This window comes from Citrus sinensis, chromosome 2, assembly GCF_022201045.2.
Source record: "Citrus sinensis cultivar Valencia sweet orange chromosome 2, DVS_A1.0, whole genome shotgun sequence".
Lineage (NCBI taxonomy): Eukaryota > Viridiplantae > Streptophyta > Magnoliopsida > Sapindales > Rutaceae > Citrus > Citrus sinensis.
This window is the reverse complement of record NC_068557.1, coordinates 22,401,208-22,423,462: the sequence shown is the minus strand read 5'-3', so window position 1 is coordinate 22,423,462 and position 22,255 is coordinate 22,401,208. Positions and strand designations below refer to the sequence as shown.

General features: G+C 32.1%; 3 protein-coding genes and 1 non-coding gene across 22 annotated transcripts in view; 2 read left to right on the top strand and 2 right to left on the bottom strand.

Moving 5' to 3' along the window:
• The window catches only part of LOC102608480 (uncharacterized), a 69,892-nt gene that overhangs the window by 24,223 nt on the left and 23,414 nt on the right, over positions 1-22,255 (bottom strand). For 3 of the 13 annotated variants that reach the window (XR_008052320.1, XR_008052322.1, XM_052434799.1), the window contains exon 1: positions 6,626-6,842. The exons of 1 other annotated variant lie outside the window; for it this stretch is intronic. Coding sequence is in view for 3 of the 12 variants with exons in the window: in XM_052434803.1 (XP_052290763.1) it covers positions 3,904-3,925 (22 nt within the window). In the remaining 9 variants the exon portion in view is untranslated. Of the gene's footprint in view, positions 1-3,220; positions 3,610-3,685; positions 5,554-5,769; positions 5,861-6,225; positions 6,282-6,387; positions 6,490-6,625; positions 6,843-22,255 lie in introns of those variants that run through there. 9 more of the 13 variants (XR_008052317.1, XR_008052318.1, XR_008052319.1 and 6 more) reach the window with 9 other exon arrangements.
• MIR535A (microRNA MIR535a) lies at positions 5,477-5,617 on the bottom strand. The gene has a single exon (NR_129333.1). It is a non-coding gene; the product is annotated as a microRNA MIR535a (primary transcript).
• Positions 12,484-20,194, top strand: LOC107175715 (uncharacterized). Of its 7 annotated transcripts, none has more exons than XM_052434787.1 (10): positions 12,486-12,693; positions 12,861-12,911; positions 12,998-14,521; positions 15,949-16,577; positions 16,668-16,952; positions 17,028-17,133; positions 17,225-17,844; positions 17,961-18,033; positions 19,868-19,955; positions 20,046-20,194. In XM_052434787.1, exons 3-7 carry the CDS (start codon positions 14,381-14,383, stop codon positions 17,459-17,461), a joined length of 1,398 nt encoding a protein of 465 aa, XP_052290747.1. In that variant the 5' UTR covers positions 12,486-12,693; positions 12,861-12,911; positions 12,998-14,380; the 3' UTR covers positions 17,462-17,844; positions 17,961-18,033; positions 19,868-19,955; positions 20,046-20,194. The 7 variants fall into 7 exon arrangements, with proteins under 7 accessions (XP_052290753.1, XP_052290747.1, XP_052290750.1 ...); XM_052434791.1 differs by having other exon boundaries at positions 12,488-12,693; positions 17,225-17,289; XM_052434793.1 differs by lacking the exon at positions 12,998-14,521 and having other exon boundaries at positions 12,484-12,693.
• LOC102621528 (uncharacterized) lies at positions 20,682-21,866 on the top strand. Its single transcript, XM_006469410.4, has 3 exons — positions 20,682-20,981; positions 21,083-21,151; positions 21,268-21,866. Exons 1-3 carry the CDS (start codon positions 20,937-20,939, stop codon positions 21,541-21,543), a joined length of 390 nt encoding a protein of 129 aa, XP_006469473.2. The 5' UTR covers positions 20,682-20,936; the 3' UTR covers positions 21,544-21,866.

Here is a 22,255-nt window from a genome sequence, read left to right as displayed (position 1 = left end):
GTAGGGGAGAAATTAGCAATCTCCCCAAAAATTAATTACTTTGTAATTGGGCATTAATTTTTGTTTTTCAGGGGAGAAGCCATTTAGCGACTTGTCAAAGTTTGTAGTGATTGTAAAGAGATGGCAAAATCCTCCATGGGTTTGGGGCCCCATGGAACCCCGCCCGAAATGGAGAAAATTTTTAATAATTTTTTTGGAATGAAAGAAAAATAATCCACAGATTCTTAATGGGGTGGGTTTTGGTTTTGTACTCTCACCCCACCCCCACCCTAATCCTTATTATATATAAATATTTTTTAATTCTTAATTAATAATTTTTATTTTATCAAATATAAACAGGATGTAACTAAAAGAAAACCCTACAATATAATTCTTTTTCGACTCTAAAATATTCTTATGTTTTTTTTCTCTTTTATGGTGTTTTTCTTTTCAAACATTTTTCAGTTTTGATATAATTTTAAGATATTGTTTTAAACTTTTAGAGTTTTTTAAAATAATTTAAATACTTTATAATATGATGATAATTTTATTTTAAGTCTCTAATTTTTAATTTATTGAAATTATATATTTATATCAATTATAAAATAGGTTAATAGGCAATGTGATTGGGATGGGGAATCATTCTCCACGTGGGGATTCTCTATCTCCACCTCACTAAATTTACTGGGGAATGGGGTGGGGAATAGAGGCAAAAACGTTTAGTGGGGTGGGGAATAAGATAGACCTCCCCACCTACACCCCACCTCATTGCCCTCCCTCATTGTATGGTGTTTGTAGTGCTTATATTGAGCTCAAGCTACACGGCAAATTTAGCCTCTATGTTAACCATTCAACATATTAAGTCGGCCTCAATGGACAATGTGGGATCTCAACAGGGCTCAGTTGTTCCAGGAGCTCTAAGCAACTTAAATTTTAAATATTCCGGGCTTAAGAAACACAATTCTGCTGAAGAATACGCCAATGCTCTGTCCAGGGGGAGTAGGGATGGTGGCATTTCTGCCATTATTGATGAAATGCCATGCGTCAAAGCCTTCCTTGCCAAGTATTCTGCCCATTACACCATGATTGCACCCAAATATACCACCAGTACCAATGGTTTTGGCTTTGTGAGTATCTCTACTAACGATATTGTATTTAAGTAATTAACCTCATACAGATTACCGCGAAAGCAATTTTGTAACTAAATTTTTATGCATCCTCTAGGTTTTTCAGAAGGGTTCACCATTAGTCCATGACATATCAAGGGCTATTGCAAGGCTAAGAGAAGAAGGGACTCTTACAAAGATTGAAAATGAATAGTTTAATGACATACAATCAAGTTTTATGCACGAGGATTCCATACGTAATAACCCATCAAGTCTGAGCCTAACCAACTTTGGCGGTTTATTCCTTGTTACAGGGATCTCTTGAACTCTAGCTCTTGTTATATTCTTACTTCCTTCAATTTACAAAAAAAATCTCTTCTAAAAAGGTGGGGTGTTGGAAAGAAAAAATAATACTTCATTGAAATTATCATTAAGGTAAAGTAATTAATGTAAGGTCATTCCAAATATTACCTATCCATCTCAAAGTACTAAACTGGATTCCAAACATCTATAATCGTTATATATTTATTTATTAGAGTCTTAATGTTATATGCGTCATCACGTATATCATGGTGCGCAACGAGATGTGTGTCAAGAATTTATTAACAAGGTTATACAGCTCATAAAATAACCCAATCAAATAAATTTTAACACGTATCCCGTCATGCATCAGATCAAATTTCTTACTTATTGAGTTATTTGAACATGGGAATTATTTTGTACTCACTACGCTGGTAAGCATTTTGTACTCACTAAGTTAGTAAGCCTTACCAGTCATAAATTAGATTATCGGCTGGGCAAAAGTCTAAAATGGGCCTTATAGAAAATAGTTTTAGCCCAACTCAACGGGGATAAACTCAAGAGGAGGACGCACATGAATCTAATAAGAGTGCCTAATAGGTACAAAAGTATCGGTCGATTTGACAGCTATCTGTCAGGCAGGCCTGAGGACAGCTGGAAAAGATGTCGCCTCATTTCTAGGTCCGGGTTCGGCAGTTTTCACCCTTCTGGCTTCTCGAACCCTTCAAGAGTCTTAAAAAGTTTCATAATTTATTTTAGAAAAAGAAAGGGCACGCACATTAGGTAAGGTCTTAATAAAACAAAGATAACACAACAAAAAGTATGATTGAAAAATATTAAAAACCATACAAACCTTCTTATTTCGCTGAAAATTAAACTATATTTTCTTTTAGCATAACACCAAACTCTTTTTTATGATACAATTTTTACCACATTTCTTCTTTCATAGATAATAGGATCACATAGAATTTATCTTAGTGAAATAAGAGAAGCTTTCATATAATGGTAGGTGTAATATGAAGAAGAAACAAGAAAAATAACAATATAATTATTGATTATTAGTTGGCATTTAATACTATCGATTTGGTTATTGATTCATACAGAAGAAGGAACAAGATAAGTAAGATTCCATCTAAACCATGGGGATACATTGATTTATATTTACAACTAAAATTCTCTTGCAAATACAATGCAAGGAGATACTAAAATTTTATTGAGTACATTTTGTAATTTCCTGACTCCGAGACCCCAGCATCCACCTAAAAGTAAAATGCTAACATGAACCACCACTCAGCGGCACTTTTCTTTCTCAAACTACACTCCAAACCTCCATATACTCCAAACCTCCATATACAAGTTACTCAATACCCTAGTGAATCAGTGATTATCAAGAATAGATTATATTGGACGCAACAAAATACAAGTTACTCAAGAAGAGACAGCCAAAATGCAGCATGCTGAAATCTTTGCAGTTATATATATCACAAGTATCTAACCCGGTATTAGAAGCAGCTCTTTCTTAATGCGTTTGTTAGTCGGGGACTGTGTAGACACAGGAATAACTTTCATTTGTGGTGTGCAACCAAAATACTTCACCAGAATAAATATAATTAATGAGCAGCTTTAGGTCCTTCCTTTGCCATGCATCTATCTCTTGACCGGCAAAAGATTCTTCCAAGATTCAAACATATGCCGATTACTCCTGTTCGGGCTACTTTCTCGCTAGGTTTCTCTACATGCTTGCCATATGCATAGCATCGGTTACATATCCTTCCAATTTGAGAAATCATCAAAGACTTGTAAATAAAAAAGTAGAAAAACCAAAAATCAATGAGTAAATAACGTCTTTCTTCAAATCATCCTATATTCATATTGATTTTCTATTTGTGAAAGTAAATCAACAAATGATTAGAAATTATTAAGAAAACTACAGAAATTGTTGGCTGAATGAAAGACCTATTTTGTCTCCATGAAGGGACAAGCAGTGAGTTTAGACTTACAATCAACCGAATCTCCAAGGTAACATGATGGAGAAGTCAACTGTAAGATATTCAAAAGATCAAAGGCAGTACCCTTGCATGAACCATTCCGCTCAATGACCATCAAAAGGCCTATTTCGTCTCCATCAAGCAAGAACTTCAACGTGTCTCGCAAATGAAGAAAAAGAGAAAAGGAAATACTCAATAATAGAGCCCATCTTTTTTCTCATGGCAGTGGCAACCTTCTACAATGCAAAATGATTTCATTTATATAACAGTTCAAGAAAGTGAATGAATAACCAAGCTCATTGTACAGATTACCTCATCCAAGTGAAGCCAGCCATAAAGCCAAATTAATGCAGTTGGCACAGAAAGTGAATCAGATTTTCTATTCAACTCCGCCCAAGTATAGATTTTGATTTTTGACCCTGATGTTCAAGATGAAACATGCGTCACTGGTTTAAAAAAAAAATGTTATATAAACTGTTGTAACACTAAAGTAAATTGCATACATATACTAAATGCAAAAACAAATGGACCTTTTGCTATTTTTATATCCATTATAACCTGGTAAATATAATGTTTGATAAAGACTTGTATAGTTTAAAGTTCTTTCAGATTGAGTTTTTTCGGATTGAGCTTTGGCATAGATTGAATAAGTCTTTCATCCATGTCCAAAAAATCCAGTTTTCAAACAAAAGCAAGGTTTGATGATGTAGCATTCGAGAATAACCCAAGATCTTTGAATCTGCAAACCTGCATGAGATAAAACTTGAAGTATATCATCAACTTAGTCAGAAGCAAGAAAACCATAACTTCATATGTGCATACATGTTCCATACAAGAAAGCATGATAGCTCGCTTGCTTAGTGATTACAATTGCTGCACAGATGACTTAAATTAGAAGAATTAATGCTACACAAACATAGTTTGCAATATAAAAGTCATATCACAACTGATCTGCCGGTTCATTTGGCACCCCTGTAAGACTTTCCTATGAATATTAGAATAATTTACGACAAACTGCACAGTGCTAAGTCAATTACCACCTCATATTCCAAGTTCATATGTGTAGCATTATTGGAAATGGAATAATTGTCCGGAAAAGATAGGATCCAAACATTATAGCAAATACTTACAAAGATTAGAAATACATAAATGAAGTACAAGTTTTCACTTACCCTATAACAATGACCTATTTATTTTATTAATGGTAAGGAAAAATCAAAAAAGAAAATATTTATTTATTAAAGAAATAAAAAGGTTCCATTGTCCTTGATTGACATTAGGCCGTCAACCAAACAATCCAAACCCATAGTGATGTGAATTATTGCAGGAAAATAAATATCTTGTAGGTTATGTACCATCTTTATTTAATTTATTCATCATATATTCTTGTGTATTATAGTAAGTGCTAAAGAATAGAAAGAACTTAAGGCCAAAATCTTAAAACCTAAAAAATTTTCTCAGAAAGGGAAAAAAAATGAAATAGTCAAAATGTTTACACAACATAAGAAAATCGGCAAAATAAAGAAGGGGATAGAGAACGGCAGCTAAAAACCTCCTTCAATTTTATTTTTTTTTAATCTTTGCAGCGCTAAATACTACGTTAGCATCATGTATGAAGAATGCTTTATGTTCGGACCAACAGAAGGAAATCCATGTTGGTCACAGTCTCTCAATACCAGACCAACCTGCAGCCAGAACAACAGATCCTATTAGATATTAATGGCAGTGAGCTAGTTATTTCTTCCATTTCAAAATTATTTACACTTACACCTTTGCCGGTTAATTTTTTGTTTTTCCCAACTCTCAAAATTATTACACTGTCTTGCTTCAAAGCATCAAAAGTAATTCAAAATCATCTTTTACAATAAAAATCAACAATAAAATTGATGAATCTAAATAACATGACAAAAGATAGAAAAACTACAAACCTCTATAATTAATGATAAGAATACCTCAAATCTGAATTTCAGCTTTGAAAATTAAGAGTACAGAATCACCTGCTTCCGTTCTTTTGCTATTATAGAGTGCCAACAGAGAATATTCAACTGCATTAAGCAAATCGTATGACAATGGTAGAGAGCAAGCTAGTAGACAGCCTTGCCATTTGCACGAATGCTGACGGGTGTGCTCTCTCTCATTGTCAAACAAAGTTGTCTTGAGTTTGGGCAAGGATTATATATCTGCACAAAAAAGTAACAATACAATCAGAAAACCTTGCAACAAAGAATGTTCATTAGAAAAAATGCTTATACATTTTGGTCTCCTATGAATATGAAAAAAAAAAAAATCAATATATCCGTGATCTCAAAATACAATTCTTCTAATAGAACTTACAAAATCAACTTCTTTAATCTAATGGCAGCTGGACAACAACCAATAATTTAAATTTCAATTACCATGTTTACTAATATTGGAGCAGCTTAAAGAGAAGCATGATCCAACTAGAATTTTCTTCGAAGCCAATGAAGTTTCAAATTCATGCACAATCTGGATTGTCAACTCAAAGGCTAAAATAACATCAATGACCATTCATTCTTTCTTCTTTACAAGAGAAAGCAAAGTTTACATCATAAGATAAATGGCATATTCTTTAGAGCAGAAAATAATACAATTAATCATCTAAAGCCTCAACAGCTGGAATTCAATCAAAGCAATAAAAGTGTGAGAAAATGAAAGATTGACAAAAGGAAAACATAAGGAAAATCAGAAGCGGCAGCCGGCAATTGAGAGTAAAATATAGAGCTTTGCCCTTACTAATATATGATTTTTTTAAAAAAAAAAAGAAAGAAAGAAGGAAAAACAGTAAAAGCTATATGAATATATTTTTCCAGAAAAGGAAAGAAACTTCTTACCCCAATCTAGAACATGCTAGGAAAAAAAAAATCCATTAAACCCTAATGCCATGCCCCTTAGAAAAGAACGAAGAAAACAGCAGATAAGAAATTCTTTTAATTAAAAAAAAAAAGTTAAAAGATAACAAAACAAACATAAATGAAAGCCAACTTTTAACTTACTAAAAACTCTCTTTCAAGTTATGCTTGCACGAGATAGAATTCTCAGATCCCAATTCCCAACCCATATCATCAAGCAAACAAACTAACAAACATACACTGATACTGCACCAAATATAAAAGCAAAAGCAAGAAGCAAAATAAGAAAAGAAAAAAACTACTTTCATACTGAAAATTAAATAAAAAAAATTTAAGAAGAAACAAAAAAAAATTGCGAGATATTGAGAGTCATATTATAGACCTTGAAAATGTAAAATGACATGGTGGGCTGATCACTTGGAGAATCCCAACAGCAGCACACATGGTGCTGGAAGACCAACAATTTGTCAGAAAAGATAAGAATAAGAAGGTACCTGAAGAAGAGGGGAAAAGATAATTAGCAAATAATTAATTATTTAATTAATTACTTAATTAATTAATAATTGAACAATTAGACATGATGTGAGTAGTTGAGTACTTTTTTCTTTTCCTTTTTTGTAGGATGAGTACTTTTTTCCATTTATTGCATGTAATGGGTTAATGGGGTCACCATCAACGCAGAGATTCGACAGTCAGGATTCATCCACGTATGTCATATCCTCATATATGATGTGTGTTATGTAGTAAAACGGAACAAAGGTACAAGACAGGTTAAATATCTAATGTACCTATGACTGGTTCACGTGATTTTACTGCGAGTGAAATGCACGTATTTTGGGGCTCGGCGGGGTTAGATGTCTTCATCCGAGTTAGAGTGAAGTCACATCAAACCGTTCAATGCTGCAGGACCCGTTGGAGTGACATCTTTTAGGGTGATACCACGCAGCTATTAGTGGGCTGTAGCCCTAGCACCATTGGATTTGCCTTAAACCATTGGCACCTTTACTAAAACTGTTTTCATCAAAAGGACTTGACGATTTTAGAGTTGCTTTAAATTATTATTACTTACATAAAATGATAAATAATAAAAACATATTATAGTTTTAATTATGTAATTATGAAAAATATTCTATCATAAAAAAATTTCAACATAATCAAACCCTTTCTGAAAATACCCCTCAATTAATGAATGAATTTATTTTTAGGTAGGATTATTGGTATTGACTAAAGTTCTTCATTGCACTCTTTTTTCAATTAAAAATTTTATTATGAAAATATAATATGATCAATTATTTATTTTATCTTACTATCTCTTTTAATATCTCCTTTTTTATCAAAATTTGTCTTGATACGTAAGGTAAATATTATATTTAACGAATAAATTTGTTCAAAAATTAACAAATTCAACGTTATTTTCAGCTTAAAAAAATAAAAGGATCAGTAAAATTTTTTGTACCGCATTGAACCTATTAAATTTTTTTTAGTCAAATCCTAGAAGCAAAAACTTTAAATAATAATAATAATAATAATAGGAGGTAATCTAGTAATGTTATAGTAAAGAATAAGGGAAAGGTAAAGTTAGATTAATTAAAAGTTAGATTTTATTAGGGTATTTCTAGAAATAAGTTAGATTAATTAAAAGTCACGGCTGATGAAATAAATCGAGGGGATCAAATATCACTAATCCTCTAGTAAACCAATAATCCATATGCCATAGGCTTGGGGAGGTTTGAGATTGTTATAGAAGAAAAAAAAGGGTAGAGAGGCGTGAGCAAAGTTAAAATTATTATTTTTTAATTCTTCTTAAATTGGATGGACAATCAAGATTAGAGTTCCTATTTGTTGGGTAGGTTTTCAAGACAAAAATGCCTTACTTCATCTGGAAAGGGCTTTCCCTCGTGGAGAAAAAGAAGTTATTTAAAACTTAGGCTAATACTAAGTTACATGCATGTAACTTAAAGGGATCCTAAAACATAAGGCCAAAAGGAAGTTAATAATCAATAGAAAAAATCTCTTTTAGATTGATGTGACTTTGTGTCTTTGGTACTTATTTCATCTCGAACTCAATTAAATTAAATTTAAATTATATGCATTTAATAAATTTGAGGGAATAAATTTGTAATTTCAACTAATTTAATAGTGTGTCATTTGAATTTTTTGACTAAGTGGACGCAGCTTGTCTCTTAGTGGCTTTGCTACTATCTATCTTTTTTTAATTCCATATTATTAATTGTTTCACAAACCCCAATTTTATAAAGAGTTATTTGTCAATTGAAAGACCTAAGAGAATGACAATAGCTAGAGTTGAAGAGATCCCTATAATAAGAAACAAAACCCAAACCCAAAGTTAGTGCCTGTTTGGTATGACTTATTTAAGAGTCATAAGTGCTTATTTAATCGTATAAGCACTTTTTAAAATTTTTTATGGTGTTTGGTTATTTTTTTAGTAGAGTTTTTTTAAGCTAAAATAAGCTAATTTACCTCTACTAGCTAATTTCCAAAAAGGTTGTTATATTCAAAGAGTTCTGCTATTTACCCCAGGTCAAACCCCAAAAAGTAAAACAAAACGACGTTGTTTCATCTTTTTCATGAAATGCTATCGTTTCACCCTAACAAAAGCAAACGTTCTCTCCTCTTCGTTTTTGTCTTCCTCTCCTGACTCCTCTTCGTTTCACCAGGGAACGACATTCCTTTTGTTTGTTTTGTTTAAGATCCAAATCAAACGTTCTTCTCCTCTTCGTTTTTGTCTTCCTGTCCTGACTCCTCTTCGTTTTCTCCTCTTTGTTTCACCAACAATATTTGGAGTAATTATTATTTTTTATTCGGTTGATTGGAAGCAAAACAAGTAATTAATTGGAATAGGACGAGCTTGACTTCACTTTGTTGACTTTGTGCAGCGAGTCTCGTCTCTAATCGCACCGTTTGCAGCTTCCACCACTCGTTTCTTCATTATATTTGATAAAATCTCGTCTCTCCCTAACATTAATAAAATGAAAGATAGAATAAAAAACAACAAAGAGGAAGAAGATAGAGGATTGTATTTGTAATCCACAGCAACAAAAACCTCGGATTCCGAATGCCGCCCTTGAAATTCTCCATGTTGTTTCTGTTTGTGATGTATCTTTTAAGCTTCCAGTTTAGTTTTACGGCTGCAGCTGACCCAACATACGTTCATCATGTTTGCTCAGAAACAACAAATTTCACCAGAAACAACATATTTGAATCAAACCTCAATCGTCTCCTCCCTTCTCTTCCCACTAACGCCAGCCGTGGGAATGGATTCTCCAAGGGTTTCTTCAACGCCACCGCTGGCCAAGACCCAAACAAGGTCTACAGCCTATTTCTCTGCAGCGGTGATCAAACTACCAATAGCTCCCAAAATTGTGTCACTTTTGCTACTAGAAATGTAACTCGACGTTGCCCAATTAGCAAAGACACCATAATATGGTACGATGAGACAGAAATTCATAATTGAAACTGAAACTTAATTTAACAGCTGCTGTTAATGCCGATGAGGTTAGGAATCATGGACGATGTCGAGACTCTATCTTGTTCAAGCTTTTGATTTTGCCTTGTCTGAGCCTAATCTTTCACTCGGGAGTGGTGAATCGAAGAGGAAGAGCTTAAAGATTCTGCGTTTTTCTCAATTCATAAAGTAGTTATTTCTATGATCGTTTTGTTTTTACTAGGCTCAAACGACTAGATTTCATGGAAGTAAAAAGGGAAAAAAAAAGAAACCAAAATGGCGTCGTTTTGGTTAAATTCGGGGTTTGACCCAGGAAAAATAGCATTTTCCATATTCAAATGTCTTCAATTGCTTTTCTTTTTGTCCAACTCTAGAATATTCTTATTCACTCTTACTGTCCCAATATTGGATTGTCTCTTGGACACTTGGACCTTTTTTTACTTCTATATTGACTGTGGACTTTCCTCCGAATTCTATAATTATGAACATGTTCGGTTTCAATGATAATTATGTGGAAAAATGATAGCCAAGCACCACCTTTTCTAGAAGGTGGTGTCCACCATTATTGAAAAAAGAAGAATGATTTGGTGCTGCCCAAAGAAGAGAAAAAAAAAGAAAAAAGAAAAATTGGGTGTCGGGCCATAAAGGGCAAAGAAAAAAAATTAATAAAATAATATATAATTGATGAATAGTGCCAAAGCTTTCTCTATAAATAGAAACGAAGAGAATGAGCAAATTTATTCCATTAAGAGAAAGAGCAATTTAGCATTTTTTATAGAGAGTTTAGAGAATTTGAAATTATAAGCTCTTGTTATAGTGATTTGAGAGTTTGGGTGTATTGGAGTTTTGAGAAGTGAGATAAAATACTACAATACTTGTAATTCATTTTTACTAGTAAAATATTTCCTTCTGTCTTCGCCCATGGACGTAGGCTAAAAGCCGAACCACGTAATTTTCTGGTGTCCTCTATTGTGCTTGTTCTTTATTTTTTTTCAATTTCACTTTAGCTGCGTGTTTGCTTCACCCACCAATTTACTAACAAATTAAGCGCTGATCAATGGAGCTTAAGGGGAAGAAAGAGCAAGCCTTTTTTCATCTTTAATCTTGCTTCTTATTCATCTTTGTCCACCGTGCTCAGAGCTTGATCGGATTGAAGTATATGAAATTTAATGTTACACCATAAACATGTCATCAGAACCTTAAAAGCCCGCTATATATATAAGGCTTACCTTATTGTAAAATTTGTATACACACATATAGTAGCGGAGTTAACCAAGTCAATTAGGGGAGGCTCGCTTCAAAAATTTATTTCAAATTGGAGGAAATTATTTTCTATTGTTCACTTAATTCTTTTCTTTTTAGATTTAAAAAGTAATAGCAATAAATTAAAAGAAATTTGAATATTTAAAATTATGTAGTCGTAGAGATTGGAACCTAAGTCTTTAGAGCTACAAAGCAAAATTCTTACAACTAAACCATACGTAAATCTGCATAAATATTCAGTTTACAACGTTGTAAAAATCGATTTACAACATCATAAATCCATCTTAAACTTTTATTCTCGATTGAAATTTTTTTTCATATATATATATATATATATAGTCCTTATCAAGTGCAAATGCCATCATTTTTTTTTATGCGGACATGCTATTAAGTTATATGATTTAATTGAGTCAGTGTGAACACTATTAAACCGTATACCTTAACGTGTGTGAAAGAAATGCCTGCATATATTTTAATATATATATATATATATATATATTCTGAATTGAAGTGAATGAATTTCATACTTTATAAAATGTGAGACAATTTTCATAACGTTGTGAAACCTTTACTATAGTATTGTAAAGTGTGAAAAAGCACATTAACAATGTTGTAAAAGATTTTGCAATCTTCTTACATTTTTTAAATTCTTAGATTCTCTTACTAGAAACTTACAAAAACAACTATATTCTAATCTTATAGAATAAGATCTACGTTAACAACTATATATATATATATATTATTTTTGCCATTAAAGTTGCATCTATTTCAAGTGCAGCCTTGAATCTCATGCAAAATGTAGAATTACAAGCAATAATTTGCATAGAAATGACACCAATTGGGGCACAAATTTTGGCGGACTTAGGATCCAGAGCCAGAATTCCTGTCGTTTCTCTCTTTGCAGCTCTCCCTAATTCTTTGACATCGTATTCTGTTCAAATTGATCAAGATGATGAAGCTTCTCAATCTCAAGCCAAAGGCATAGCTGATCTTATCTCAGTCTTCAGATGGAAAGAAGTCATTCTCATCACTACAACAAATATGACTTGTTATAGCACTAATTTATAGCGTTTTATATCAAATGTCATCACAATCATACATTTTATAGCATTTTTCATAAAAATTGCTATTAAACTAAAATTTTATTAGCTGTATAACATTACTTTTATGACATATTTTTTAAAAGTTATAAAAACGTTAGTTAGCATAGCATTTTGTAAAATAAGTTATAAAATAAATTGTTACTTAATAGTTTTTATGACATTTTTTGTAAAAGCTATTGGAAAAAACAAATTACAACATTTATAAAATGCTATAGAAATAAAAAAAATAATTAAAAAAATACTTTTTTAGGCACCAAATTTCATTAGATTGGCGCCCATATTATAACATTTTATTATGACATTTTTTAAAAATGCTAAATAAATATATACTTAGGATAGCGTGATTGTAAAGAAATTATAAAATAAATATTGAAAAGTTACTTTATAACTTTTTATAAAGTGTTATAGAATTTATTATAAAAAAAATCTCTAAAATGGCACTAACTTTTCTATATTGGCGCCTATTCTTCCCATCCCAAGAAAAAGCCCAAAAGCTTTCTATTACTTTTTCTCCAAATCCCTTTCATCTTTTTCTCTCTGTAGCTCTAAACTTTCTCTTTTTTTCTTTTCTTAATCGGTCAAAAGTAGCTGGTTCATCTTCTCAAATCAATCCATCAGGTATGTACAAAGCTTTAAGCTTGTTACGTGCTTTAAAAGATCAAAATGAATAATAAAAATAATACAAAGCTTTAAGCTTTCTATTACTTGCATTTTTTTTCCTTTTAGGTGTAAAAATAATAAAAATATCCTTTCTTTTTATATATTTAATGGCTCCATGGTCTCAGGTCAAGTGAGGACTTTAAGATGATGGACAAAACTTGGGTTCAACTTAAAAGGTTTTAACTCACCAAATAACAATTATGTATTTACTATTTTCTTATAATGTTATTAATTTTAATTGATATTTTATGTTTATTTGTAGAAATACAAAAGAATATCGTGAAGGAGTAAAAAAGTTTGTGGAAAATGCAACATTAAATGTAGAAAACCAAGGTTTAGTGAGATGTCCATGTAAAAAATGTCAAAACCTATGTCATCAAAATGGTGAAACAATTATATTGCATTTGTTGAAAGACGGGATGGATATGTCTTACACTACTTGGATATGGCATGGGGAACAGTTAGGGAAAAAAGGTATAGATGTCGAAATGACTAATACATATAGCATGTCTAGAGATGTAGATGACCATTATAAAGGTATTCATGAAAATGTTGATGAGCAGCAAGATAACTGCCCAATGAATTTTGTAGAAGATGTTGAAATCTCATTGTACCCAGGTTGCTCAAAGTACACTAGGTTATCTGCAGCGGCTATCTTATATAAGCACAAGACTATGTACGGATACTCAAATAAGAGTTTTGATAACCTCTTGGAGATTTTGTGTGATATGTTACCCGAATTAAATACTATTCCGAATTCTACTCGTTCAGTTGAAATGTTATTGAAACCATTTCAACTAGATTGTATAAAGATACATGCTTGTGTTAATGATTGTTGCTTGTTTAGAAATGACCTAGAGAAAAGTGAAACATGTCCTAAATGTGGATCTTCTAGATGGAAGTTAGATAGTCGAAATAAAAGATTCATAAAGGAAGTCCAGCAAAAGTGTTGACTTATTTTCCCATAATACCAAGGTTTAGAAGGATGTTTGAGTCACCAAAAATGGCAGAACAATTGAGATGGCATTATGATCATAAAAGTAATGATGATAAAATGCGGCACCCAGTGGATAGCTTAGCTTGGAAGACAATTGATAAAAAATGGCCTTCGTTCTCCAAAGATCTTAGAAACCTAAGGTTAGGTCTAGCAGCGGATGGGTTTAATCCTTTTGGTATTCGTAGTTCAACATATAGTTGCTGGCCAGTAATGTTAGTGACTTATAATCTCCCACCATGGTTGTGCATGAGAAAAGAATTTATAATGTTGACATTGTTGATTCCAGGGCCTGAACAACCTGGTAATGACATAGATATTTATCTACAACCGCTAATAGATGATCTACGACAGCTATGGGAGAATGGTGTAGAGGTTTATGATGCATTCACTAGGACAGTTTTCAACTTGAAAGCAATTTTGATGTGGACAATTAACGATTTTCCTACATATGGCAACTTGGCAGGATGTACCACAAAAGGTAAGGCAGCTTGTCCTATATGCAGTTCTAATACATGTTCAAAAAGGTTAAAATACAGTAAAAAAACTGTATATATGGGTCATAGACGCTTCCTTCCTTCTGGCCATTCCCTTCGATTCAAAAAGTAGTGGTTTGATGGTCATGAAGAACTTGAAGAAAGACCTAGAATAATGTCTGGAACGCAAATTTTAAATGAGGTAAAAGACATAGAAAATGATTGGGGAAAAAGTTCAAGAAAGAACAAAAGGAAGATAAAAAAATACTCGGTGTGGAAAAAAAAGTCAATATTTTTTTACTTACCATATTGGCAGGTATGATTCTATTGAATAAATTTTCTGTAATTATGTTGATAATGCCTAAATAAATTCCTCATGATTGTTGTGCAAATTTTAATGTACTCGCAAGCGCACGAATCTATTGTAGTATAGACTAATGGTGACGAGTGTCGATCCCACGAGAAGGTAGATTTTAATTATATATAGAATTAATTTTGTAAATGGGTGATTGGAATTGTGGTGGAAGTGATTTAAATTATCCTAAAATTGGAATTGAGATGACGATAATAAATTCTAAAATTGGAATTGCAATGGCGAGAATAAATTGAAGCGAAATCTATTGAAATGACGTACTTGGGTATCTGGATCCGTATCAACATGCATCATGGGCTAAATAATCCGTATTAATGCCAATTAAATCATGAGGGGGGAATTCACACCTCATGAACCACACTCTAATCAATATGGTGCTAAGGGCTTATCGTGCCAAATAATAATAACTTTGTACTAGAGGGCCGGTGAAACCAAGGCGGTACTAGACAAGAATATTATTATTTGTCGACGAGAAGTCAAAACATCCACAAAAACTAGAGGGGAAGAGAAAATAAATTTACCAAATTAAGCCCATGACACATGTTGAGATTTCACCTTCAACCCAAGCTTGAAAGAAAATTAGCCACTCATAATTGAACTAGGGGCAAAATGGAAATTTATTAAAATATGAAGAAAATACAAGATGGAGAAGGAATTACAGAAAATGGATCCCAAAAATGGATTCAGAGATATCAAATTAGGGGGGAGAGGCCCCCTTTTTATAGATACATGGAGTAAATCATAGCCATCGGATTAAAAATAGTTTGGACGCTCAGGATTGCGCCACGTCATCAGTCAACAGTCCACGGTTTGACCACGCGGATGAACAGTAACACGGTTTGGTTGAAAATAATCCTGTGTGATGCATGCACCGTACGTGAGATTTTTCGTCCACTGATATGCTGCCACGTCACCATCAACAGTACATAAGAATTTTAGTCCAACAGGATCGTGACACCTCATCAGTCAATGCCACATCATCGGTCAATGCCACGTCATCGATCCGTCTATGTGAACAGTGCCGTGAACAGTAACGTATACAATACCGTATACGTGAATAGTACCGCACATGTGAATAGTATCATTTTTCTTTTTATGCTCCTCCTAAGGTTTTCGACCGTCCTGAGTTCAAAAGTGATGTCCGTTTTGCCGTCTGATCTCTCCTTTATTGTGAAATGACTATAATGCCCCTAAAATACATAAATTACTTAATTAAAATAAAACACATGTAATTAAATCACAAGAAGGTTAAATACATAAAAGTAAGGGTTGTTAGTAAGACTTGAAATGTAAAATGACGGTTTTCTCCTTTATAAATATGCATTTTCTAACACTCAACAATGATACTCTTATTGTTCTTGATTTTTCAGCATCTTTTGTTGCGTCATAATTTGGATGTGATGCATATAGAGAAGAATGTATGTGATAGCATAGTTGGGACTCTACTCAATATAAAGGGAAAATCAAATGATGGCCTTCATTCTCGTATGGATTTGAAGGAATTAAAAATAAGGAAAGATTTACATCCAGATGTGCGTGAAAAGAGTACTTTTCTTCCACCAACACCACATACATTATCAAGGGTAGAAAAACAAATCTTCTGCAAAAGATTGTTAGATTTGAAATTGCCTGATGGTTATAGTTCAAACATTGGGAGTTGTATTTCAATGGAAGATTGTAAAATTTCAGGCCTCAAGTCTCATGATTTTCACGTGTTAATGCAACAATTGTTGCATGTAGCTTTACGAGGTTTACTTCCAAAAGGACCAAGGAATGCAATATTCAGGTTATGTGTATTTTTCAATGATTTGTGTCAAAGAGTCCTTGACCGAGAGAAACTTGAGGCACTTGAGGAGGATATTGTTGAAATTGTGTGCATGTTTAAAAGGTTTTTTCTTCCCACATTCTTTGATATAATGGTTCATTTGCCAATCCACTTAAGACGCGAAGCAAGATTGCGTGGGCCGGTTCAATATCGTTGGATGTATCCTTTTGAAAGGTTGTCAATATATATAAATCAATAATTCTTTTGTGTTAGTTTAAGTAAAAAAGCCTCTTTTGTTGACATAATGTTTGATTGTATTTATAGAGAAATGAAGAAGTTAAAAGGATATGTTAGGAATCGTGCAAGACCAGAGGGTTGTATTGTTAAATGCTATCTTGCCGATGAATGCATAAGTTATTTTAGTAGATGCATAAAGCAAGTAGCAGATATGGATTGCCACCAAAGGAGAAATGAAGAGTACATGCATGATATGATACTTGAAGGCCGACCAATCTCTAAAGGATCAATAATTGAGTTAACAGATGAGAGATTGGAAAGTGCTCATCGATATGTGTTATTTAATACAGCTGAGGTAGAACCATACTTACAGTAAGTCTTTTAATTTAAAATTTCTTTAGATGAGAAGCCAGTAATCACCTTTTTTAATTATCTCCTTTCTTTTAGTTTGCACTTAACTGAGTTAAAACATTCGGATAAGAGACTCTCAAGAAATGAAGGTTTACTTTGGAAGAGACATTCAGAAGAGTTTTCCAGTTGGTTTGAACAAAAGGTTCCAATATAGTAGCATTGTGGGATCTATGCTTTATTTTATTTTGTTTCTTGAACTCCCATTAATTGATATTTTTTTAATTTCTAAACAGATTGAGGAAGAAAATAAAAACGACATCTCAATGACATTAAAATGCCTTGCATGTGGTCCTCGAAGGCAAGCTGTGAGCTATAATGCATACATCATCAATGATCAGCGTTATCATATAAAGGATGTTGAGAAATCTACACAGAATAGTGGGGTTTTAATTGAGTCAGTTACAGTTGTCAATCTAGTTCAAAAGATACAAATAGTTGCATCGATACAATTACGTATTATGGTGTCATAAAAGATATTTTATTGCTTGACTACTATACTCTGAAAATTCCATTGTTTGACTGTAATTGGGCTAACATTAGAAATGGTGTCAAATTTGAGGATGGATTTACTTTGGTTAATCTGCATCAAGGACAACATCAGTTTGCAAGGGACTCGTTTATTTTAGCATCTCAAGCAAAACAAGTGTTCTATTCAAGGGAGAATGATTCGTCCAGTTGGTATATTGTATTGAGAGCACCTCCAAGAGGATTTCATGAGTTGGATAATTATGCTGAAAATTGTATTACAACCTTACAACCATTAGATGTATCAAGGCTTGATAACAATATAGAGGGTGAAGATGGTAGCTCCCGCAGAGAGAATTGTGAAGGGATCTATATTTAACTTTCTTTGGTAACTGTAATACATATTTTGTTGTAGTTTTGATTACAATAAGCAAATTTATAAATAATTTATTCTAGTTTCTTGTACATATTAGTAAGCTAATTAAATGTTTTTCTTTTATGCAGTTCATTATAAAGCATGTCGTACGAGGATATATTTTGATTCATTTCAGCAATTCTGTGCGATCACTTTTATTAGGTATGGAAACACTCGTACCTAGCAAACTTTTGTATTTGTCATGTTAAGATAATGTATGCAGAATTGTTTATATTTTTTAAGTTGATGTTGTAGTTCCAAAACATTAACAAAGAACTTATTGACAAACCTAGAACTAATGAATAAACTGTATTGGTTGTGTACTTTTTAGAGTGATTCTTGAATAATTTTGCATTCTAGACTTATGTAGCTTTCATTTAAAAGTAATTTCATGTCAATATCATTTTTGTATAATTTTTTGTGATTTTCTGAAGCTGGCCCTGTATTTTAAGAACTTACTGACAAACCTAGAAACAATGAATAAACTGTATTGATCGGTTATATTCCATAGTAACTCTTGAATATTTTGGCATTCTAGACTTAATTAGCTTTCATTTAAAATTTGTTTCATGTCAATATCATTTTTGTAGAATTTGTTATGATATTTTGAATTCAACCCTATATTTTAAGAACACTGACAAAGAACTTACTGACAGACCTGGAAACAATGAATAAACTGTATTGATCGGTTATATTCCAGAGTAATTCTTGAATATTTTGGCATTCTAGACTTAATTATCTTTCATTTAAAATTAGTTTCATGTCAATATCATTTTTGTAGAATTTGTTGTGATTTTTTGAATTCGACCCTGTATTTTAAGAATACTGACAAAGAACTTACTGACAGACTTGGAAACAATGAATAAACTGTATTGATCGGTTATATTCCAGAGTAATTCTTGAATATGTTTGCATTCTAGATTTAATTAGCTTTCATTTACAATTAGTTTCATGTCAATATCATGTTTCTAGAATTTGTTGTGATTTTTTGAATTCGACCTTGTATTTTAAGAACACTGACAAAGAACTTACTGACAGACTTGGAAACAATGAATAAACTGTATTGATCGGTTATATTCCAGAGTAATTCTTGAATATGTTTGCATTCTAGATTTAATTAGCTTTCATTTAAAATTAGTTTCATGTCAATATCATGTTTCTAGAATTTGTTGTGATTTTTTGAATTCGACCCTGTATTTTAAGAACACTGACAAAGAACTTACTGACAGACTTGAAAACAATGAACAAACTGTATTGATCGGTTATATTCCAGAGTAATTCTTGAATATGTTTGCATTCTAGATTTAATTAGCTTTCATTTAAAATTAGTTTCATGTCAATATCATGTTTCTAGAATTTGTTGTGATTTTTTGAATTCGACCCTATATTTTAAGAACACTGACAAAGAACTTACTGACAGACTTGGAAACAATGAATAAACTGTATTGATCCGTTATACTCTAGAGTGATTCATGAATATTATTGCATGCTAGACTTAAGTAGCTTTCATTTAAAAGTAGTTTCATGTTAATATCGTTTTTGTAGAATATTTTGTGATTTTTTTAAGTTGCCCTATATTTCAGGAACATTGGGGATGTACCATGTGTGTCCCAGAGGTAAATACTTAATATTATTTTGAAGATTACTATATTTATACATGTTAAAAATGAGAAATTATGCCAATTCATTTTATCTATGATCAATAGAGTTCTCGACAAGCTTCCAAAAGAAAAAGGAAGGAAAGTCTATCAAGTAGGTTTGCGTCTAGTGATGCACCTATTACCGAGACACACTTAACTAATGAAGATCTCAATGATGTTACATCCGAAAATCCGTATCAATCTTGTAATGAAGAGAATTTGACAAAGAATAAACGGGGCCCTACTGTATGTCATGATGTAGCAAATGAAGATGGGAAGAAGATAGTCTTAGAATTGAATAATTTGGGGCAACCTATTGGAAAATCATCTGTGTTATATTCATCATTTTATGGTAGTTTGGTAAAGGAGGCTGTGTCTATAAATTGTGATGATTGGAGATATGTTCCAAAACAGCAAAAAGCTTTATTGTTGAGAGCACTCGAGGTAAATATGTACACATCTATTTTTAGAGTGCAGTTCAAATTATAACATGACACTAACATTAGTTATTTTTTATTTGCTTGAAACATTCAGCAAAAATTTGTTTTGGAAGGAGATGCAATCAAAAAGTATACATTACAGATGATGGGAAAAGTATGGCGAGCACATAAATCAAGATTGACTAAAAAGTTGGATGCTCGACCTAGTCATGTCAAACCTGCCGAGTGGGAAACTTTTATTTAAAAAAAATCCCAAAAGCCTTCATGGTATGTATGCTTATAGTCCTAGCTGAAACATTCATTCATGCATATTTTATTTTATTTAGAATGATGTAATTAATGTATATTAAAACAAGATAAAAGTAAGGTTTTTACGGAAATGAGGGCGAAGCAAGATATTCCATATACCGGAAGTCGAATGGGATATGCTTGTATGCAAGATAAGATGGTAAATCTTTAATTATATTCAAACAATATAGTAGTTATCTAGCTAGTGTCTGTTATTACTTTGAGATATATATAGTTAATTATGACTTAAAAATATTTTCACTACAGAAGAAAAACAGTTCAAATCCATCAGAAATAACTCGAATTGATGTTTGGATAAAAGCACATACTAAAAAGAATGGTGAACCATCTAGTTCAAAAGTTGTTGAAGTGAAGCTATGTGTCAAATTTATTGATGATAGCTTAGATATGCTAGCAATTATTATTGGACATATTATAATAAATAACTCTTTCTTGAGTTTAGGAAATGTATAAAGCAGAAAAAAATTCAGATTTGTCAGAAGCACAATCAAAATCTGTTAAAAATGATATACTTTCAAAGTTTATTGGACCTGAGCAAGGAGGCCGTGTTAGAGGTCAAGGAGCAAGAGTGACGCTATCCAAATTAAAGGCAATATCTCAGCAAACTAAGAAGGAAGCCAAAATGCAAGAACAAATTGACACATTACAAGACACAATGAAGCAAATGTAAGGTTTCATGGATTATCAAAACAAACTCATACAAAGTTTAATGAGCAAACTGGTAATAGCAAGTACCTTATTAAATGTTACGTTAATTACTTGTGAATTTTAATTTCATAAAATGGTGAAATCAACTTCTTTTTTTAATTTTTTTTTATACAGAGTGAAGCATCAAATGATGGACAAAATCAAAATCTATCTACATCAACTCAATCTAATAGTACTCCACAAGTAAAGTTTAAACTTATACAACAATTTATGCTGTCATAATTAATAATTTAGTAACTATTAACTTAATTATAATTAGAAATGTTGTTTTTTTTTTTTTGTTTTGCTTATGAGTACAGCATGTAAGCCCAAATCGGAAAGGCCAAAAGTGCAAGTTGTTGAATTGGCTTGAAGTAGATGAAGTAGTTGCAATAGGACGTTGGGTAACAAATGATCCTAATGCAATGGTGCATTGTCTAGCTCTTGGAAAAAATGCTTCTCGTGTGTGGGTAGATGAGGTGAAAAATCCTTCTGTTGAGTTGTGGAAAAAATATGCAGATATGGAAACAATAGAAGATGCTTTGGGAAGTTCAATTGCATGGCCAACAGAAGCGATCATTGTTATGGAAGATTAATTTTGGTATGAATGGTTAAAAGTTTAATTGAAGACAATATTTTGACTTAGTGTTTTGATTAGATGATTTTGATGGATCCAAGGGTAGTGTTTTGGTTAGATGATTTTGATGGGTCTAATGGTATATATCATTGTTGGAGTGATTATTGGTATTTGATAAACTTGGCATTCACAATTTTGAATGATGTTTACTGTAATGCTAGGTCTTCTTTTGGACATTAACTTTAGTTTGTTTTTGTATATGTATGATATTAATTTTTTCACTCTTAAAATACCTGATGGTATTTGTTGTTCATGAATTAATGAAATGTAGTTTATTCCTTTTGTTAAAATTGTCAGTTTTAATTATAAATCATATTGTATTCGATTATGTTATAAATATCTGGTAAATGCTATAAAGTTAAAAAAAAAGTTACAAAATTAACCAAGCACAATAGCATTCCAGAAAAGATTAATATAGCATTACCAAACTTCATAAAATGCTATCAACAGTTTGTAGCATAAAAACATGTTATGGCGTTTCGGCTAATGCTATAGACTCTTCGGCTAAATTATAACATTGATATAAATGCTATAAATTACTTGAATAACAATTATTCCTTTAGCATTTAAAAAACGTTATAAACAAATAGCACTCCAAAAAACGCTCTATCATGATATTTGATAACGTTAAATAAATGCTATTATAGTTTTATAACAGCATTTAAAAACTG

Excerpts from the sequence above, each read along its gene's own strand:
- LOC107175715 (XM_052434790.1), top strand. The coding sequence starts at position 14,381 with ATGTCTGGAACGCAAATTTTAAATGAGGTAAAAGACATAGAAAATGAT. Across the intron at positions 14,522-15,948 it reads TTTACTTACCATATTGGCAG|CATCTTTTGTTGCGTCATAA; the intron begins GTATGATTCTAT and ends TTGATTTTTCAG. Across the intron at positions 16,578-16,667 it reads TGGATGTATCCTTTTGAAAG|AGAAATGAAGAAGTTAAAAG; the intron begins GTTGTCAATATA and ends TTGTATTTATAG.
- LOC102621528 (XM_006469410.4), top strand. The coding sequence starts at position 20,937 with ATGGATTATCAAAACAAACTCATACAAAGTTTAATGAGCAAACTG. Across the intron at positions 20,982-21,082 it reads AAAGTTTAATGAGCAAACTG|AGTGAAGCATCAAATGATGG; the intron begins GTAATAGCAAGT and ends TTTTTTATACAG. Across the intron at positions 21,152-21,267 it reads AATCTAATAGTACTCCACAA|CATGTAAGCCCAAATCGGAA; the intron begins GTAAAGTTTAAA and ends TTATGAGTACAG.